The 19,346-nt window shown below is 40.4% G+C and overlaps 1 protein-coding gene across 1 annotated transcript in view; it reads left to right on the forward strand.

The window, feature by feature from the left end:
• LOC306979668 (inositol 1,4,5-trisphosphate-gated calcium channel ITPR1-like) overlaps positions 1 to 19,346 on the forward strand; it is a 123,957-nt gene that overhangs the window by 59,185 nt on the left and 45,426 nt on the right. Inside the window, exons 40-41 of the mRNA XM_079578741.1 lie at positions 13,035 to 13,079; positions 15,763 to 15,892. Of these exons, the coding sequence (XP_079434867.1) occupies positions 13,035 to 13,079; positions 15,763 to 15,892 (175 nt within the window). The remainder of the gene's footprint in view (positions 1 to 13,034; positions 13,080 to 15,762; positions 15,893 to 19,346) is intronic.

The following is a 19,346-nucleotide window of genomic DNA, read 5'->3' on the forward strand; positions in this document are numbered from 1 at the left end:
TAACCACCCATACAGCCATTGGAACACAAAAATGATGCTCAAATATTCTTTTTTCTTTTCCCGCATAAATAGTTGCATAATGCACCTTTAAAGCTACACCGCGTAGAATTTTACCCCAAAAAACAAAATTGAAATACAAGCTTTTATTTTATGACAGATATTTTGAGCATTGAAAAATACCTCAAACAAACATGTGATTTTGCTGTAAGCGGCTCAGCTCTCCTAAGACATGACATAACATTACCGGGAGTGGGTACGTCTCTAGCTCGTTTCCATGGAGACGTCGACTAAAGTCAGCAGAATTTGAGATTTAAACTGGTTAGGTTCCCATCCAAATCCATTCTTTGATTTCTCACAGCAGAAATAGCATTTTCTGTCGACCTGGTCATTAGGAGCATGTTCTGTACTGATGGCAACAGTATAGTCCAAAATGTTACGCAGTGTACCTTTAAATGATGGTAAAAGAAAAATACATTGATTTCTCTTAACTTATCCCATACATTTTCACTTCATTCTATTTTTTTTTACACAAAATCAATATAAATAGAGAAATATGATGCAGGAATAGTGCTTTAGTTTGTGCTCTCCAAACATCAAAGAGCATCTTAAAGTGATAGTCTCGAAGTCTAAATGTATTACAAATTTGATCAAATGTTCAAAATCAACCAAATGCAAGACGAAGCAACTAATCAGAGTCTAGTATCCCCCCACGTTGACCGATGAGACGAGCTTTTCTTGTGAACCAGCCTGTCAGGTCCAATCAGGAGGGGAGGGGGAGGAGCTTGAACGTTCACTTTTGAAAATTCTGTTCCCGCTCTCCTCATTTTGCAAGAAAGGCTCTCTGGTTAAAGAGTGGAGAGATTAGATTGTTTACTTAAAAATTTCACTCTGTCGCCTCACTTTGCAAACTCACCTACTATCACTTTAACCACTGCTTCGAAATTTGACTTTTTGTATTGTTGAAATGGTGAGCTCATAAACATGCTGCAAACTTTACATCTAAGACATTTCTATACAAAACAGTACAGGGGCGGACTGGCCATATGTCCATTCTGGAAGAGCACAGAAGGGCCACTTGCTCTAGGGCCACCGGTCCCGCCTTAACCGAGCTTTACCCAAATCTAAAAGCTAAAAAGAAAAGCATCAAAATAGCGACCACAAAAACATGACAGAACCATAACAAAAAAATGATAGAAAAAATGTAACAAAAATGTGACAAAAATTCAACAAAAAAATGACAAAAATTCAACAAAAAATGACAAAAACCCAACAAAAAATGACAAAAAATCAACAAAAATGTGACAAAAATTCAACAAAAAAATGACAAAAATTCAACAAAAAGTGACAAAAAATCAACAAAAAATGTGACAAAAATTCAACAAAAATGTGACAAAAATGTGACAAAAATTCAACAAAAATTCAACAAAAAAATGACAAAAATTCAACAAAAAAATGACAAAAATTCAACAAAAAGTGACAAAAAATCAACAAAAATGTGACAAAAATTCAACAAAAAAGTGACAAAAACACAACAAAAAGCCACAAAAAGTAATGAAGAAACAACAAAACAATCACAAAAAATGTGGCGACTTGACAAAAAGCTACAATCACTTTTGTAGGTCTCAGCTTTCAAATGAGGCCTTACACTGTTGCTCTCCAGCCGAGAAGCTTTTAGATTTGGGTAAAGCCGAACTGGAGAAAATGCGCTCCGTTAAGGCGGGTGGTAAGTGTCACATTTACGCTCATTTGGGCCAGGCTGGTCAGACCGTCAGAGTCCAGAGCTGTTTTTCAGTCCCAGTCCGCCCCTGAAACAGTACAACTGGAAAGTACTATGACTTTCATTTCCTTCTCCCCAGTGCAGCTCCGATCTTTTTATAGTGGGTGTTTCCCCTGCCTTGCCTCCAGCCGCCTGCAGAGGGCACTGTGTCTACATGAATGCGAGCCCATGTGCGTCAGTGGGGGAGAGAGGTGTGCGGGGGGGAGCGGTGAGGGCTGTGGCAGTCACTGAGGCTGTGTCCTAGTTTCCCTGCACGATTCCTGGACCCCTGCCAAATCCGGGCTGCGGTTACATAAGAGCCAGGCTTTTTTTTCCTGGAACTCGGCCCCTGCGCTGATGTGTGACCTTCACAGCAATTGCCAATAAAAAAAAAGGTGGTGTAGCAGGAGCTTGTTTACCCACATTAGAGCTACTACTAAAGCTGCTGCTGCTGTTACCTGTAGGCATGTTAGGATAGCATTTTATACTACTACACTACGCAGTATTTGAACCAACTGGCAACATGATATACAAACATTACTTTTACTATTGCCGTTTTTACTGCTGAGAATGATGTTGCTGCTTTACTGTGACAACAGGTGGCCAAACATGAGGTTTAAATATCTCTTCCAATAGGTTCATCATGCTATGTAGGGGGCGTGGCCTGGCATGGGGGAAGAAAGCCTGTTGTTTGATTTACTACTTTTCACTCTTTTCTGATGTTTGTGGGCGGACAATAAGAATATTTGAGACATTCAAATAAAGTTGAGGTAAAATCGCGAACTTTTTGTCTTGGGGACCCCTTGGTTGTCCCCCTACTCGAACGGTGTTGCAGTTTATTTAGAAAGCAAAAACGCTTCTTGTAGAAAAAAAAAAAAAGACAATGTTACGTTGAGAATGTTACGTTCAAAATGCACCTAAAATTCTCCTCAAACTGCACATTTGACTGCAAAATATAGCTTTTCCTATCAAAATTGTGTTTAGTTTTCCTTTTTTTTTTTCAAGCTGAAATGGTTCCAAGTGCCCCCTGCCAGGTCCTCGAGTACCCACTGGGGTTCAAGTTCAAGAACATTTTATAACATTGACACTGTGATCTCTCAGTGTGATAATTGCCCTTTTCCCCAAAATGCTATACATGTGTTGATTGGGGTTTAACAGCCTCTACAAGGGGTACATGGCTTATCTTGAATTTTTTGTTTCAGTGATAAATAATTAAAAAAAAAACTACAGTTTGTAAGTAAAAATTAGTTTGAAACAGAAAAATCTAAATTCCGCCTGAATGAAAAACACATATTTGCGCCTAAAATGCTCTTTCTCTGTCTGTGCTGTAGCAAATAAGAACAGAAATGAAAAAAATCAATATAATGTGTGGTCCCTGCAGTCCCCCAGGCGGAATCTAACTGTGGCAAATTGTGCCAAAAAAAAAAAATATATATTTTTTTTTTAACAGAAATTAAGCATTTTAGTCATAGGGACATATCGGGTCACAAAATTGTATTCCATGTCTAAAAATGAACTTTTTTTCAAAAACATTACACAATAGCATTTATTTGTCACTGACCAAAATATGTACAACGAATTATGACAAATTGACATATTGTGGCTTGCTGTTTGAGCTCGGATCTGCTGATTTGAAATTGGAGAGGATGAATTTGTTGCTGAGAGTCCACTGAACACGGAGAGGTGAAAAAATGTGACTGACAGTATTTGTATGCAAAAGTTATGGCCCCGGAGATGCAGACACAAGGGGGGCGGAGCCAAATATGGCTGTTTAGAGCTTAAGGGGTTAATAGTATAAAACAAAAGCAAACCAAACAGACAAACCAAAATCAATTCCAGAAACTTATCCGTACAACTAGATCTGTCAAGTTTTGAAGATTGCTGGTTTGAGCGACTACTAACAATTATTGAGAACCATTATAGTTCTCTTTTCTATGTTTAGAAATGAGTTCCTATTGTAAGGATTGCGGCAGGCCTAGCTTACTGTTGCATGTTGTAGGCAAAGGTCTGAACACCTGTTGATGGTGCAACTGCCTGTCTAGCCATCAACAAGCCCCAAGGGATTGTAGTTCATATTTAAATATATCTCTGAGCCGCGCAGTGTTATTTAGAGATTACATCATGTGGAATCTGAATCTGCCGTGATGCTGTTTGAATGTGGGACTGAGTGTGAAGTTAGTAGCGTCAGTTGTGTGACTGTCACGCCATTGTCCAGGTTGTGGCTTACTTCATGGTCATAGTTGGCGCTGGTGATTCATAACAGAAAACAAATCAAAGCGTGAATTAACAGGAAATGCCAAGTCAGTGAACACCTACCTACGCCAAGGCATCATCAGCTCTATCTCGCAACCGGGACAGAACTGGACTTTAAACTGAGATTTCCAAGTTCAGATGTAAATTTCGGACTCCCTTGGAAGCGATTAGACTTGCAATGTTAAAGGAATAGGCCACCGTTTTTACATAGTGAGATATGTTCTTACCTGAGCTTTGACGAGTTCTTTAGGACCTGTCTGATCTTCCCCCGTGCCTTCAGTCACGTAAACACAGCGCAGACGGCGTTAGCATTTAGCCTCTCCCTCTCTCCTCTATAGCTCCAAAACAGGTCAAGATAGAAGCTACCAAGCTCTTCCACGTTTTCCCTATTTAAATATGGTTACGTGAAGTGTTACACTACAAAGTATAATTACACAAAATTAAACAATGTGGATTTTCTAAGCGGATAAAAGGGGGAACTCTATTGTAAAGCGTAATAATACCAGGAGTAGTTCGAAATACGAGCAGTAATCTTCACTTTACTGTGCGGATGCCAAATTACTCCTGGTATTATTATGCCTTACAATATAGTTCCCCCTTTTATCCGCTTAGAAAATCCACATTGTTTAATTTTGTGTAATTATACTTTGTAGTGGAACACTTCACGTAACCATATTTAAATAGGGAAAACGTGGAAGAGCTTGGTAGCTTCTCTCTTGACCTGTTTTGGAGCTATAGAGGAGAGAGGGAGAGGCTAAATGCTAACGCCGTCTGCGCTGTGTTTACGTGACTGAAGGCACGGGTGAAGACCAGACAGGTCCTAAAGAACTCGTCAAAGCTAAGGTAAGAACATATCTCAGTATGTAAAAACGGTGGCCTATTCCTTTAAAAATAGCAAAAAGTACAGAATATCTGTACATCAATGTCCCTTTACTGCCTACTGGGAGTTGATGTCTCTGACCCTATATGCCACAAAAACATGTATATAAAAAAAGTATCTAGTCGAAGAGTTGACCGAAACACAATCACAATCAGTCAAAATATGAATATTTTCGATGCAGGCAGTTTCACAGCAAAACAGAAACCTTTGGGAGCCGAGTTTGTCAAAAGTGTCATTCTTGGGTGAGTCGCAGTTACATAATGCACAGGCTGAATCCTCTCCTTCTGCTCTCTCACCTGAAAGAGCCTCTCTGTGCACCAGGTGCTCAATGAGGGGAGACAGAGAGGTCCTTTTCCCCAGCACAGAAAACATGCACACACTGAACGGCCACTTTATGGGGTACACCTGTGCTACTGCTTTTTAATGCAAATGCAGTAACACAATGACCCTTAAAAAATGAAAGGTCGCACGCTGTAATATTTGGTTTGGTCGCCGTTAGCACTGCAACACAAACTACGATCACAGCCTTCCTCCTGACACTTCGACTACTATTCTGTGCAAAAGTTTCCCAAGGTGCACCTTCGACTCAAGCGCATGGGAGAGCTCTTGGAATAGGCCACCCACAACCGTTGTACAGCTCTCGTCTTTGTTGTGAGTGACCATGAATCAGCTCGAACGCCGTCGCGGGCCTCTCCTCCATGTACCACTCATACCCCCGTCTTCGTAAAATGTCAAAGTGGCAATTACCCTCCCTCTCCTCTGTCATCTGGCTGCCTGAGTTATGTAAAAGCCAGGAGTGCGACGCATAAACAGCACTGGGCTCCCCTCTTCACCTGGCCTTGGGTTGCAGCCGGTTACATAAGACCTCCGTGTTAGAGTTTTCATGCTTTTACCTGCTTTGAAATATAAATATCTATTACATCACTCGGGAATTCATCATTAAATTCAAGTAAAAGTTCCACGTGATGTGACTTCAGGTATCCGCTCTTTGTCTGGCCCTGTGCAGCCACTGGTTACATAAGGCTTCTATCTCAATCATTTTGGCGAACATGAAGGCTTGTCAGATTTGAGAGAAAAGTGCAGCTCGTTTTAGTTTTTCATTTGCCCATGTGATATTGAGTTTCGTGTTTATATGCAACTGCCACTCGGAGCAACCGCAGAGGCGTTTCACAGCTGTGGGTGAAGTAGGTCAGCGCCATGGATGATGGCAGTGTGACATAATGGTAATTTAGGTGTTTTCTTGTTCAACTTCATGTTCTCTTAAAGAGACGGTCACAATATAGTTTGTGGTCTGACGCCAACAACAACAACAACACCAGTATAATATTTAGAAATGTTATTGACAGAAATTGTTTAGATCGAGTATGATAACGTAATTGTGTATTTGAACTACAGTAATGCTCTATTTCTACATGCACGGTAACCGATAGCAGTATTTCGAGTACATCATTGCTTTGGCCTGCAATTTGACGTAACCTAAGTAATATTAAAGATACAATGTGCAACTGTTTATGTGGATTTTTTTATTTGTATTATTGCGTGTTTTACCTTTCAGTGACCCAGCGGTTTTATGGTTGGTTAGCATGGCGCCTGTACCTTCCATCACAGTGGCCTCTACAACACTTCAGGATCAATTGTTTTTTGAGTTTTCACTGCCGATGGACCCTCTCACCAGAGGGCCGAGAAACCCACCTTGATCCATGGAGCGTGGGAGACTGATTGAAAGTAAAGATGCCATGCTAATCACCCATACAGGCATTGGGTCATTAATAGGTCAATTACGCACAAATATCACGTTGTTTTTCCACATTAAAAAATTCCATAATGCACCTTTAATTTACTTTGTGTGTGCGTGTAGTCCCTGAGTTCAACAACTAATCTGAATCCCCAGTGCCATAACTTTGACCAATGAGATGAGCTTTCTGTAGAAGAGAGAGGGAAAGAGCTTGATTGTTTACTTTTTAAATTACTCTCTCTCTCTCTTCGCTTTGTGAACTTACAGACGATCACTTTAACAGTAGTAGCAATAGCCACTGCTGTCCCTGGCTGACTGATTGATACCTGGCCTCTCAAGGCCGTAACCATGCATGTATCACGCTAAGGACGATGAGTGCTCTATCACCTGAGCCACGAGCTAGCTTTCTTAGATGCTTTCTGTGGGTCTTAATTTCTATTCATTTCTCCAACGGCCACTAGGAAACCCTATTGTGTAAATTATGATCTGGATTCTTCGTACATTAATCTATTCTGTGAAATGGTTAAGCTTAAGATTAAAATGGCATACTTCCCTTTTAAATGGAACACAGAAAAACATGTTGTGCGCAGCATCTCGTCTGTTTGTGCGTTTCCTCATTAGTTTAAACGGAGTGGTGGTGTGACCAGAACGGGGCTTACCCAGGGGGACTTTCCACTGGAGGGGGACCGCACTATACTCTCCTCCTGGGAACCTTAAATAAATAAATCTCTCAATTTTATGATTATGCATTTTGCAGATTGCATTTGCTGTGGCTGATTTCCTGTCAAACGTATGAATGGGTAGCTCTGTCACCTGCCGGCAAGAAAGTCCTGTGTTTGGAATAGGTCAAAGGTTTACTGCTGTATCATTTGACTGCTTAGTGCTGTGTCTGTTGGGTGTGTAGTGAAGTTGCGGATGTGGCTGCTGTTAGGGAGAACTTTGTGGGCAATGAGGTTACGAGCTTGGCTATACCTTCTGCTGCTGCAGCGGCGGTGGTTCAGATGTGGTTTGTCTGAAAACTGAAACTTACAATGTTGTCTTTGGCTTATGCAGCTAGTTTTTGTGTCAATGGTGCAATGAAGAAGTAATAATGAATAAAGCTTCCTGACATGAACGGAATACATAAAAAAAGGTTAGAGGTTCTAACCCTCACAAATTTACAATGAATTTACAGAGAAAGATAGTACTATATTATCCGAACTATAAATCGATCTGGAGAATAAGTCGCACCAGCCATAGCAATTACCTGGGAATGGAGGCGTATCTGCACCGTTGACAAGCCTCTCCCGGCAGCACGTTGTTCAAGCACCCATTTGCGAACTCGTTCCTCTAGCTGTGGCTCGTGACCCTCTTTTTTTTCTTTTTTTCTTTTTTTTTTTCTTCCTCGCAGTGAGAGTCTTTTTGACAGTCCCTCACAAGTTTCTGACTCCCTCCAAACTTTACCGTTTTAAATTTTTCAGTGGTACAGTAAGTGAAAATGACGAAAGTGAAACTATACAGTGCCTCTCGAAAGTATTCATACACCTTGAACTTTTGCACATTTTGTCATGTTTACAACCCTAAACATAAGATTTTATTTTCATTTTTTTACTGAACGTTCACACACAAGTAACAGACAACTGTGAAGTGAAAGCAAAACGATACATGATTCCGTTATTTTTCAAAAAATAGAAAACCGAAAAGTGGGGCTTGCATAAGTATTCATACAGCATGAATGAATACTTTGTGGAACCCCCTTTTGCTCTAATAAAAGCACAAATCTTTTGGGGTTTGACTCTACAAGATTTGCACATGTAGAGACTGACATTTTCGCCCATTCATCTTTAAAAAACAACTCCAGCTCTGTCACATTAGAAGGAGAGCGTTTGTGAACAGCAGTTTTCAGATTATTCCACAGATTTTCAATAGGATTTAGGTCAGGACTTTGACTGGGCCATTCTAACACATTAATATGTTTTTATTGAACCATTCCATTGTAGATTTATCTTTGTGTTTAGGGTCATTGTCCTGCTGGAAGGTGAATCTCCGCCCCAGCCTCAGTTCTCTTGCTGACTCCAGCAGGTTTTCCTCCAAAATGTCTCTATATTTGGCTCCATCCATGTTCCCAACTATTCTTACAATCTCCCCAGTCCCCGCTGAGGAAAAGCAGCCCCACAGCATGATGCTCCCCCCCGTATATTTGACACTGGGGATGGTGCACTCAGGACGATGAGCAGTGTCAGATTTGCTCCATACATAACGTTTTGCATTTGGGCCAAAAAGTTCAATTTTTGTCTCATCTGACCAAAGCTCCTTCTTCCACATGGAGCTGTGTCCTCCATATGACTTCTAGCAAACTTCAAACGGGATTTCTTATGGCCTCCTTTCAATAATGGCTTTCTTCTTCCACTCGTCCATGAAGGCCAGATTTGTGAAGAATACGACTTATAGTTGTCCCATGTACAGATTCCCCCAGCTCAGCGGCAGGACTTCACAGCTCCTCCAGAGTTATCTTGGGGCACTTGGTTGCATTTCTTACCAGTGCTCTCCTTGTTCAGTTTGTTAGTTTAGGTGAACGACCGTGTCTTGGTAAGTTGGCAGTGGTGCTTTACTCTTTCCATTTCTGAATGATGGATTGAACAGTGCTCCGGGAGATGTTTAAATCTTGGGAAATCTTTGTATAACTTAATGCTGCTTTAAACTTCTCCACAGCTTTATCCCTGACCTCTCTGGTGCTCCTTGACCTGCATGATGTTGTTTAGTGACCAATACTCTCCGACCACAGCTCTGAGGGCCTAAAAGAACAGCTGTAATTATACTGAGAGTAGATTACACACAGGTGGCCTCTATTTAACCGTTAGGCCAAGGTGTGAACATTCTGGAGTCATTAGGAATGTTATAAAGGCAATTTAATGCACTCAGAAAATGCTGTATGAATACTTATGCACGCCCCACTTTTCACTTTTCTATTTTTTGAAAAATAACGGAATTATGTATCATTTTGCTTTCACTTCACAGCTGTCTGTTACTTGTGTGTGAACGTTCAGTAAAAAAATCAAAATAAAATCTTTATGTTTAGGGTTGTAAACATGACAAAATGTGCAAAAGTTCAAGGTGTATGAATACTTACGAGAGGCACTGTATATTTTGATATAAGTTGCACCCCAAGCCAAACTACGAAAAAAAGTGTGACTTATAGTCCGGAAAATACAGTAAACATTTAACACCTTCTGTGAGGAAACACTTATAGAAAGTAAAATGTTTAATAATTCACTGAAATGATCCCAAATCATATATAAAAGATATCCCAATCTTCCCAAAAATCCCAAACAGTTTATTTTCTTAATTTTTCCCCCCGTGTCCCGAGATCACTATAATTACGCGCAGTTCTGCTGAAGATATAAACACATCGGACCTAGTGCTATTTAGAAGGTACAAGCTTGAACTCTTGACCTTTGGGTCTTTGTTTTGCACAGAGGAGGTGCAGTGAGCGGCCTTTGACTCCAAATATAAAGTGTGAGACCATAGTTGCAGGTGGGCCCTATACCAGTGTTAATTTTGTCGAATAGAATATAAAATGTCCAGACATTTTTGTCTAAAATATTTTTTCTCCAAAATTCCAAAGACAGTTTGAAAGAGCCCCAAGAAACAGCTCTGAGCTTTGTTCATGAGGGAGAAGCTCCATAAAGCAGAGGCCCTTGATTAAATATGATTATATATAAATCGTATTATAAATGCAAAGTTGACTAAATTCTTTTAACAAAAATGTAATTTAGTTTTAGTCCAGATTTAGTCAAATATTTGTCTTCAGTTTTGTCTAGTTTTAGTTGTGTTCTGTCAAAGTTGAAACAGCTCATAAAGTGTCCCATATTCGGGCTCTCTGTGTGAGTGTAGTACCCGTCAGCAAAGGACACGTCTCATCAATGTTGTTTATTCACCTGGACAAGCTGCATATTTCACTGTACAAGAATGTCCACCTTAAACATACCTTTACATGTTCATAGACAGTACATAGCAGCCGACATAGCACACATTGCAGTGACTGTCTTTAGCCTGAGCCTTTGAGTGGCAGATGGTGACGGCCTGGTTCCTCTCAGGGCCATTATATAACATGCCCTGAGCCTGCTCTGCTCAAGTCAGGCCTTTTACATAACCCAAGTTATGTAGAGCAGCGCCTCCCTCGCCCCTCTGTCAGCGAGCTGTACTGTACGTGCGGGGTTACAGTGGAGTTTAACCCAAATAACTTGTGTTTTTGCATCAACACAAGCAGGATTTTCAACATATCCGAGGTATTAGTTTGAGCAAAGTTGGCCCCTAAACTTTCCACCTAAATGTGGGTCCATGACAATTATTGTATGTAGTCTGAATATAGTCATTTCTTATATACATTTATACATATTGCCATTATCACAGTATGACTTAATGTAATATCCATATTGTAGGGAGACACAATAACTCACAACATTTCTGAGGTATTCCAGGTTTACATAGTGTTTGCTAACAGAGACAAAATCAATACTGCCTGGTAACTTCAAAATGTCCTGAAGTTCCATTTTAGCGTAGTTTTAGACCTGATTTAGTCTGTGTGCGCTCGTTCTTATGGCAAAACAAAATTGCCTGCGTTGATTGTTTAAATTCAGTGTAATGGATTGTTGAAATGACTTAATGCAAAATCGACCTTTTTTAGAACTTTTTACAATGTTAGAATGTTGTTCTCTCGTCAAAAACATACCTAAAGCTGTGTTTCGAGCTGCTTGCACATCTTGGAGTAATCTTTAGATCTTCACCTGTGGCTATTCTTAGCACCGTGGCGACAGCTCCAAAAATTCTCCTCCCAAGGTCCAACCTATTCACCTACGTAGCTTTTCTCACCAACTAAGCTCAATCCTGTCATCGCTAAATGAAAACACTCGCCATAGATCCAGACGGCATCGTGTCATAGAAGGGGGCGTGGCCTCGCCGAGGGGGAATATAGAATATTTTGGGAAAAACAATTTTTCACTCTTTTTAGCCATTTTCTGGCGAAATCTAAACGTGTTTGTGTTGTCACATCACGCCTTAATCGGGTCCATACGGATGTTTATCCACAGCAGATTGTTCAGTAGAAGAGAAAAAACATCAGTTGTAGCTAGCGCTAGATAGTGTTAGCATTTGCACAATACTAAAATGAAGCATCATATTAGTATTCTCCGTTATTCATGTATTTATGGGCTGTTGAACCACTTTGCCCCTCTCCATGTCTTTGTATCTTTATTCAGTAGAAAACTATGTTCATTATTCAGCGTTTGTTAAAGTTTTTTTGAATAATTAGAGGAAGGTTAGATTTTTCTCCAAATTGTTTTCCCCTTTAACTGTTTTCAAACATGACTGTTTATGGGCGATTCCAGAGATGCCGTCTGTATCTATAGCTTCACTTCAGCCACACAGTCTATTTTGATTTCTTCTCTTTACGGAAACACCTGCGAAGCAAAGGGGAGCCAGAGGAGGAGGAGGAAAGGGAGGGGCTTATTTTAGATTGCTCAGAACCCAGAAGTGAATCTACTGGAAATTTTGTTTCAGCTGATTTAGGTCAATATTGCATTTTTCTTACCAACAAAGTGTAAGATAGTAATAAAGACAAGGCTAAAAGGGAAAAAAATCCAGGAATTTTGACTAAAACCGAACTTTTGCACATTTTTAGATACTCCGTGATTATTATGCTACAGTATATTGTTGCTGTTTGGAATGGTTGTTAGACTGCTCGAACAATTTAATAGCAACAATGTTCAGAGGTGTGCAGGAAAGGATACATTAACTTAACTTAACATAGCTACATTATTACAAGTTTTGAGTAAAAATGAAGAATAAAGCAGTAATTGCTCAGCCCAATCTTCTGCTAATCTTCACATTCACTTAGTGCTGACTGGAAGATGTTGGGCCATAGCTTTGTGTTGTTTAGATACAAAATCAATTCAAGTCTGCACGGTGAGACCATTATCCCCAGAATTCAATAACAAGCCGCACACATTTCCCTTTTTTTTCTCTCCTTGCTTCGAAGATGCTGTTGGACCTCAGCTTCGTTTTGTTTATACAGAATCAATGGAAGTCTACCTGGTGACACCACTATCACCATAGCTCAATACGAAGCCTCACATGTTGCCCTTTCATGCTCTTAAACTGGCCGCCAAAAACGTGTAGCGTTAGCGGTCTTTTCCTCTCTGGGCACACACCCCTTCCCTGCTTCTGCAACGCACCACAATCAGCACGGCCTCTGTACCAGCTGCAATGTCCGCACTTTTGCATGGGCCGCCTCACCAAAGCACCACATCTCTTTGTTGTCGTCTCCTAACCACTATTATTAACCTTTGTATTGTGTTGCATGTGTCTAACTGTGATGTGCTTATACTGTATGTGTCCACCGCCGGCTGCGCTCCTGTTCTCTGGTCTCACAGCCGGACCAAACCCAACCCGAGAAGCTGCTAAATGACCAGAAAAGGGTATGTACTATCGAGCAAATGCAACCGAAACAAGCACGGAGCCGACCTTACAATGGCTTTGGCTGATATCACTCCCCCCCCCCCACACACACACACACACACAATATGATAATGTTTTGTGGTTCTAGATAACAAATAATATAGCATATTTATCAAACAAACTATCATTCATAAACCGAGGACTTTTAAAGCACTGTCCGGTACTGAAATAAATGTAAAAGTTCTGTGTTTTCAGTTCATGCTGGACCATGGCGTTCTTTATTGTGACTTTAGACAGACCACTGCAAACATGCACAGGATTTCCACGCGTCCTCGAAAATGGGGAAAAAACCTGGAGGAAGAACTTGCCTATTTTCCAGTCATGGAAAACTGGGAATTAGGAAAAAATGTCAAATGTTCTGGAAAAAAAATATTTTGACCTTTCCCCCTTTGATGCTCTGTAAGCAAATGTAAAGAGATTTTATGATCTTAATCCAATAATTATTGTATTATTGTAGTACTATTTGTTTGTAGTAAAAAAAAAAATCAGAGGGATATATCTACATACTTCAGGTTCCTGTTCTGACACACAGTACTTCCAGTATCCTACAATTAAAAACACAGTCCAGGAGTGTTTCTTTGTAATCTCTCAGATGTTGAGGAGTTTATTAGTACCATTAGTCGCGCAAAATATGTTCACTCTAATATCACAAGATAGTACTATGAACTCCATCAGTTTAAATTATCTCCTACGATGGAAGTGTAGCTACTTAATTGGTCAAATTGTTCTCGTCTCGGGGTCCCATACTGATGGTAAATAAACTCCTCCAATCTTTTGATCTACACTGTCTTGATCGATTTAAAACCCCCCTAAGAATGTGCCCGTTCAGACCTCTCCCTATGCCACCTCGACCTCCTGGACTGTCCTCGTCATGGCGACTTGCATAACTCCCCTGTCATCTCCCCTGGACCACCCGCCGGCCGCTGACACCGGTTTTCACATAATCGCCAAACAAACAAACAAAAATAACAACCTCCTGCTCCTTTTGTCTCTCCACCGTTGTGTCCCATGGGAGGTCTGTCGCCATAACAACGGCAGAATCGTGTCTGCGGATGAATCACCGGTTTGAGTTTGTGTGTGTGCGCGGCATTCGTGCGGTGCGGAGTTAAGAGGGTCCAGAGGCACAAAACAAGACCTCACATTTCGTCATTGCACAGGGGACATAATAGACGGAGATTGGAGAGTGTAGGCGGCGGTGCTATAAACACGCAGTGCAATGAAAATCCTACAAAAGTGAAAATGAGAGGTTGGGAGTTGGTTATAATGGCAAGCAGGTGTGTCGTATGGGGCTCACATAAAGGTGAACTTCCTTGATGCAAAGTGAGTTTGAGGTTTGAGTACAAAGAATATTACATTTAAATAACAAATGAAGGGTTTGAAATGGATAGGACAATTGTGTCATGACGTGGTTGTACTAAATAAGACTAACCAAAGTTAATTCTCCTGCATATGTTTTAATGTTGGGTTTTTTTTGTTTTTTTTGCTTCAAGCTGAGAGGCATCCTGGAGTCAGTGGGACCCTATTGTACTTGTTTTAGTGGTAGGGGAAACCAGAGGGGAAACTTAAGCAGACTTGGGGAGAACATGCGTCTCCACTGATACTGTATGTCCCGGAATTGAACCATTGTTGTGAGGCGGGATCTCTAAAAATGTTTTTGAAAAATGTAAAGGTGCATTACAGAACTTCTTGTGCTTAAAAAAAAAAAAAAAACAATTTGAAGTGAGTGCGTATTTGACCTTTAGTCGCCCACTGGCTGTATGGGTAATTAGCACGGCGCCTTTTCTTTCCCTCACAGTGACCTCTATAACACTCCAGGTTCAATTGTTTTTAGGGTTTCCACCTTGACCCTAACCCTGTCACAGAGGTCCCATGATGGAAAGCAAAGGCCTATAAAGCCACTGATTCATTAAAAGGCCAAATACGCACTAATATAAACTTTTTTTCACATAGGAAGTTCCATAATGCGTCTTTAATTTAAAAAAAAAAGTAAACATATAACCAAGGTGATACATAAGATAAGATAAGATATAACTTTATCAATCAAATTCATCAAATTCATTTGCAATACATGTCATTTTTACCCACATATAAAGGCATACACAATGTAAACCTAATTCCTAGTAGTAGAAGTAGGCCTAGTAATTAGTTAGATTGTATTTTTCAGTTGTGGTAACAGTACTTGATTTCATTACTTGAGTGAAAGTTCAGATACTACTAGTCAAATATCACTCCAATACAAGTAAAAATTGCTCAGTCAAATTATTACTTGAGTGAAAGTACTGAAGTATTTGCTGTAGATATAATATTTGAAATGCAAATCAGGAAAGTGTTATGAAAAATGTCTTTGCGACTTCAAAAACAAGCAAAATTGCACCCACTTTGTCCACTTTTATGGAAACAAGGCAGGGACAAACCACCTTCCTTGTTGTGAATCAGTGTCATCTGCACAGCGCCACCTACTGTGCATAGACTGTGAATTATTAGTCTTTGATTTTTTCCGCTTTAATCGCTCGCAGACTTGTTTTGGGGAACTCCGTTTGGAAAGTCTCTGAAGCGTGTGCGGTGGGGATGCGTCGCTGTTATACAACTCCTCCCTGTCATCATCTCCAGCATCACATCATTTCTATTTTCTGCTTGTTTCAGGGCGAGGCGTTGAGGCAGATCCTGGTGAACCGTTACTATGGAAACTTCCGGAGCGGTGGGCGAAGGGACAGCCTGACGTCATTCTCCAACGGGCCAGTGCTGGGAGCCGTGCACGGCAAGTCCCAATCAGGTATAGCACTGGCATTAGTCATCAGCCGCAGTGGCAAAGTTTTAGTACAAAAGGTTGAATTCAGCGGCGTTGTACAGAGCAAGAGATTCCGCCTACATAATAACATTGTCGCGCATTGAGGATAAAGTTAGGAGAGGGACTGAAATCTGTGCTCAGACACAAATTAGTAAGATAATAATCACGTACAATCAAGTGCCATTTGTGCAGCGTTAGTCATCGGCTGCAATGGGAAGTTTTAACACACATTATTCACTGGCGTGGAGAGCTGGAGCAAAAAGGCCGCCTACATATTTATATACTGACGTAGTGCATTGAGCGAAACCAATTCAACCGTGATTGACTGAAACAGACAAAAGCAGCGATTAGAAAGATTTATTGACATGTATGTATTTTTGGCGATCAGACTCCGGCTGTAGACATTGGTATCTGAATATATGAAGTTAGTATGGAATGGTAGGTTAGCATGGTGGTATAGGAGAACAGTGAAGGATGCAGCAGGGAGAAGCTGTGGTTCGAAGAGGCGGTGATGGGGTGGAGGCGGGTCGCAGCACAGCTGGGAAGGGAACGAGCCATTAGTCTCCCAGTTTGAATTTACAACTAGGGGAGATCTTAAAAAATAATTGATTCTTGTATGAAGCAAGGATGCCATCTACAATAACAGCAATGCAACATGGTTTAAAAGTACCATGATTTGTTCAATTAGAAAGTTCTATACATTTTTTTAAAAATTTGTTTTGCAAACAATGAAAGAGGTTGGTTAGTTGTTTGTTGTGGTCCAAGCGTATTAATCTGTTGCATCCCTTTTCTTCACAGGGACGAGTTTATAAGCATTTCACGTCTTGCACGGTCACTTTTCTGGGTCACTGTCACAGAAATTCTGGAAAATTTCTGTGAAACTTTCCAGCACGTTCGTAAAATCTATACAAATGCTCTATATTTAGATTCTGACTACTTTTTCCACAATTATTACAATAAGTTTACAATGCACTGCACTAGGACACACACTCAAAAATTCTACCACAACTTGAAATCAGTCGGATATAGGGCACTGAATCTGTCCTGTTTTGCATAAAGGTTAACTTCCATAATAAGTGCAATAATAGTTAACAAGATATATACATATATTTTTCTATTTCATTTCCAGATGCAGTACAATATTTACCCTTCGTCTTGAACATGCGCTGAAGTGCCTTATATAAGCTCACAAAGATGAGTCATCTCCAGCTATAGTATTTTTATTGGTTTCTATTTCTATAAAGGTTGAGGTGAACACTGTGCCCTTTGGGAAATTTGTCCCTGGTATCCCATAATGCCTCTGGAGCCACATTGCAGAGCAGAGGAGTACCCAGGTTTAGATCTGATCACATTTTATTCCTGTAGATTAAGGACATTTATTTGTAACTGTTGCCTCTGGAAAGTTCACTCTTTACTGTGATTGAATAAACTGGCTTGAGCTTGATGAGTTGAGACTTTACAATAAAAGGATTGAAAGTCAAAAATGGTGTGTATTTAAGCATTGAGCTGCATTAAACCAAGAAGTTCTGGATCACAACATAATTCCTCCAAATTGTCAGGAAGCTCACATTATGATTCTATATTTATTGTTAGTGTATGTGTGTATGTTTTAGGCCGAGGAGGCAAACTGGAGCCTCAAGATTCCCTCCCTTTCCAGCCTGGAAATCAAACCCGGAGCCTACTTGCTCAGTAAAAATCACTTTTTATTTTAAATGTGACAAATGAATGCTCTCCACTCTAGTACCATTTAACACAAAATAGATTCCTTTTTTAGTCCATGCCGATAATGCCACAGCCGAGAGCGCCAAACACTCTGCCACCATTCCGCCATGTTGCTTTATGAATCAATGACGCAGCGCCTGTAGCTGGACACAGCTTTATCTTTTGTCTGTAAATTCCCCGTCTATCGGTTTTCCTGTTACATAAAGTCTGACTCGGAGCCCCAGTGGTTATCAGCTCCAGCTGAGCGTCGTGCTGCCCTTTGGTCGGTGTGTGCGTAACTTTGTAATCACCAGCACACGATAACAAACAGTGTAGCCACATGGCACCGCTGCAGCAGAGCGAGCAGACGGGCATGTGGAAGACTGAGGGGATTTTACAAAATCACTATAACAACAAACTCTGTGATCCCTATGGCTTTTTTAACCGTGTATCATAATGTTGTGTCCTTTGCTTTAATCCTTTTCACTTCTTATTGTTTTTTCTCTCACCTTTATTTCCTATATGTCATTGCCACATAAAGTAAACATGAAGCTGTCTTCCACAATTTTAAAGCTCTTAAACTGCGGCATTGATTTGCTACCATGCACTTAGCCAAAAGTGAAAGCTTGTTTTCACTGTGTCTTGACATGTCTTTCCCATTAATGCCTGCAGAGGGAGCTCCAGGCCGATTCAAATCCTGACCAACCCATTTTCTCTTTCCTGTGTGTTACTTTATAGTTTTTAGTTTTTTGTTTGGACAACATGTCAAAGTTTTTATGTCCACTTTAATTCTCGGTCAGATATTAATTTTATTATCGCAGTCATGGGCAGTTTCTTTTTGTCTACAAGTGGGTAAGGACGTGAATGCGGACCTACCTACCATACACTTTAAAGGCGCTTTCTACTACATGCTTTTTACGTGCTCTCCAGATCAATTTTAAGACTCTTTATAATGTTGTGATGTCTCGTGAACACATCCGATTTTTAGCACATGCTGTACATGTGAGTAAATCCTGGCAGACTTCCATATAAGAAAGCCCTGACCATTCAGACACTGGCCCTGCTCCCTCTGTGTGTCCTCCCTGTTGCTCAGTGACAGGGTTGTACCAGGTTTAACACCTGTTACTGACTGAAGGCACTCATCCCATATGTTTGTAGCAGTGAGCTGAGGCCACGCAGGGAACAGCACACCCTGTACCACAGAGCATATAAGGACACTAACTCTCGCTGCTACAAGTGTTTGTGTAATGTAGGAACCACAGCATGGCTAGTGCAAGACAAGTTTAATCCCTCCTACCTACATACACCACCTCGGGTGAACCTGAAAGCTCATAACTTTATCCGCTTCCCTGTTCCCTTTAAGTGCACTTTAAGCACTTTCAAGCCAACATTGTGATTAAGAATATGCTATTAATGTTTTCTTGACAAAATAAAGGAAATGGAAAATTAAAAACTTAAAATATTAGTCGTGGAATAATGGAAAATACCACTCCCTGAAGACACAAAAGATTATAGCTTGCTTTGAAGTAAAGGTAGCTAACTAAAAATAAACTTAGAATTTAGAGTTTCTTTATGGTTGTTGAGCCGGCAGCAAAAAATAAAAACAATTGGATGATCGACTACATTAAATATCTCTTTTGCTGTTGTAATACTGCAGATAGTATGAATAAATCGGATTCAAAGTGCTCAATATTGACCCAATTTTTTAAATCTTTGAACGGTTATAAAATGTCACTCT

This window comes from Gobius niger (genome assembly GCF_951799975.1).
Source record: "Gobius niger genome assembly, chromosome: 20".
Classification (NCBI taxonomy): Eukaryota; Metazoa; Chordata; class Actinopteri; order Gobiiformes; family Gobiidae; genus Gobius; species Gobius niger.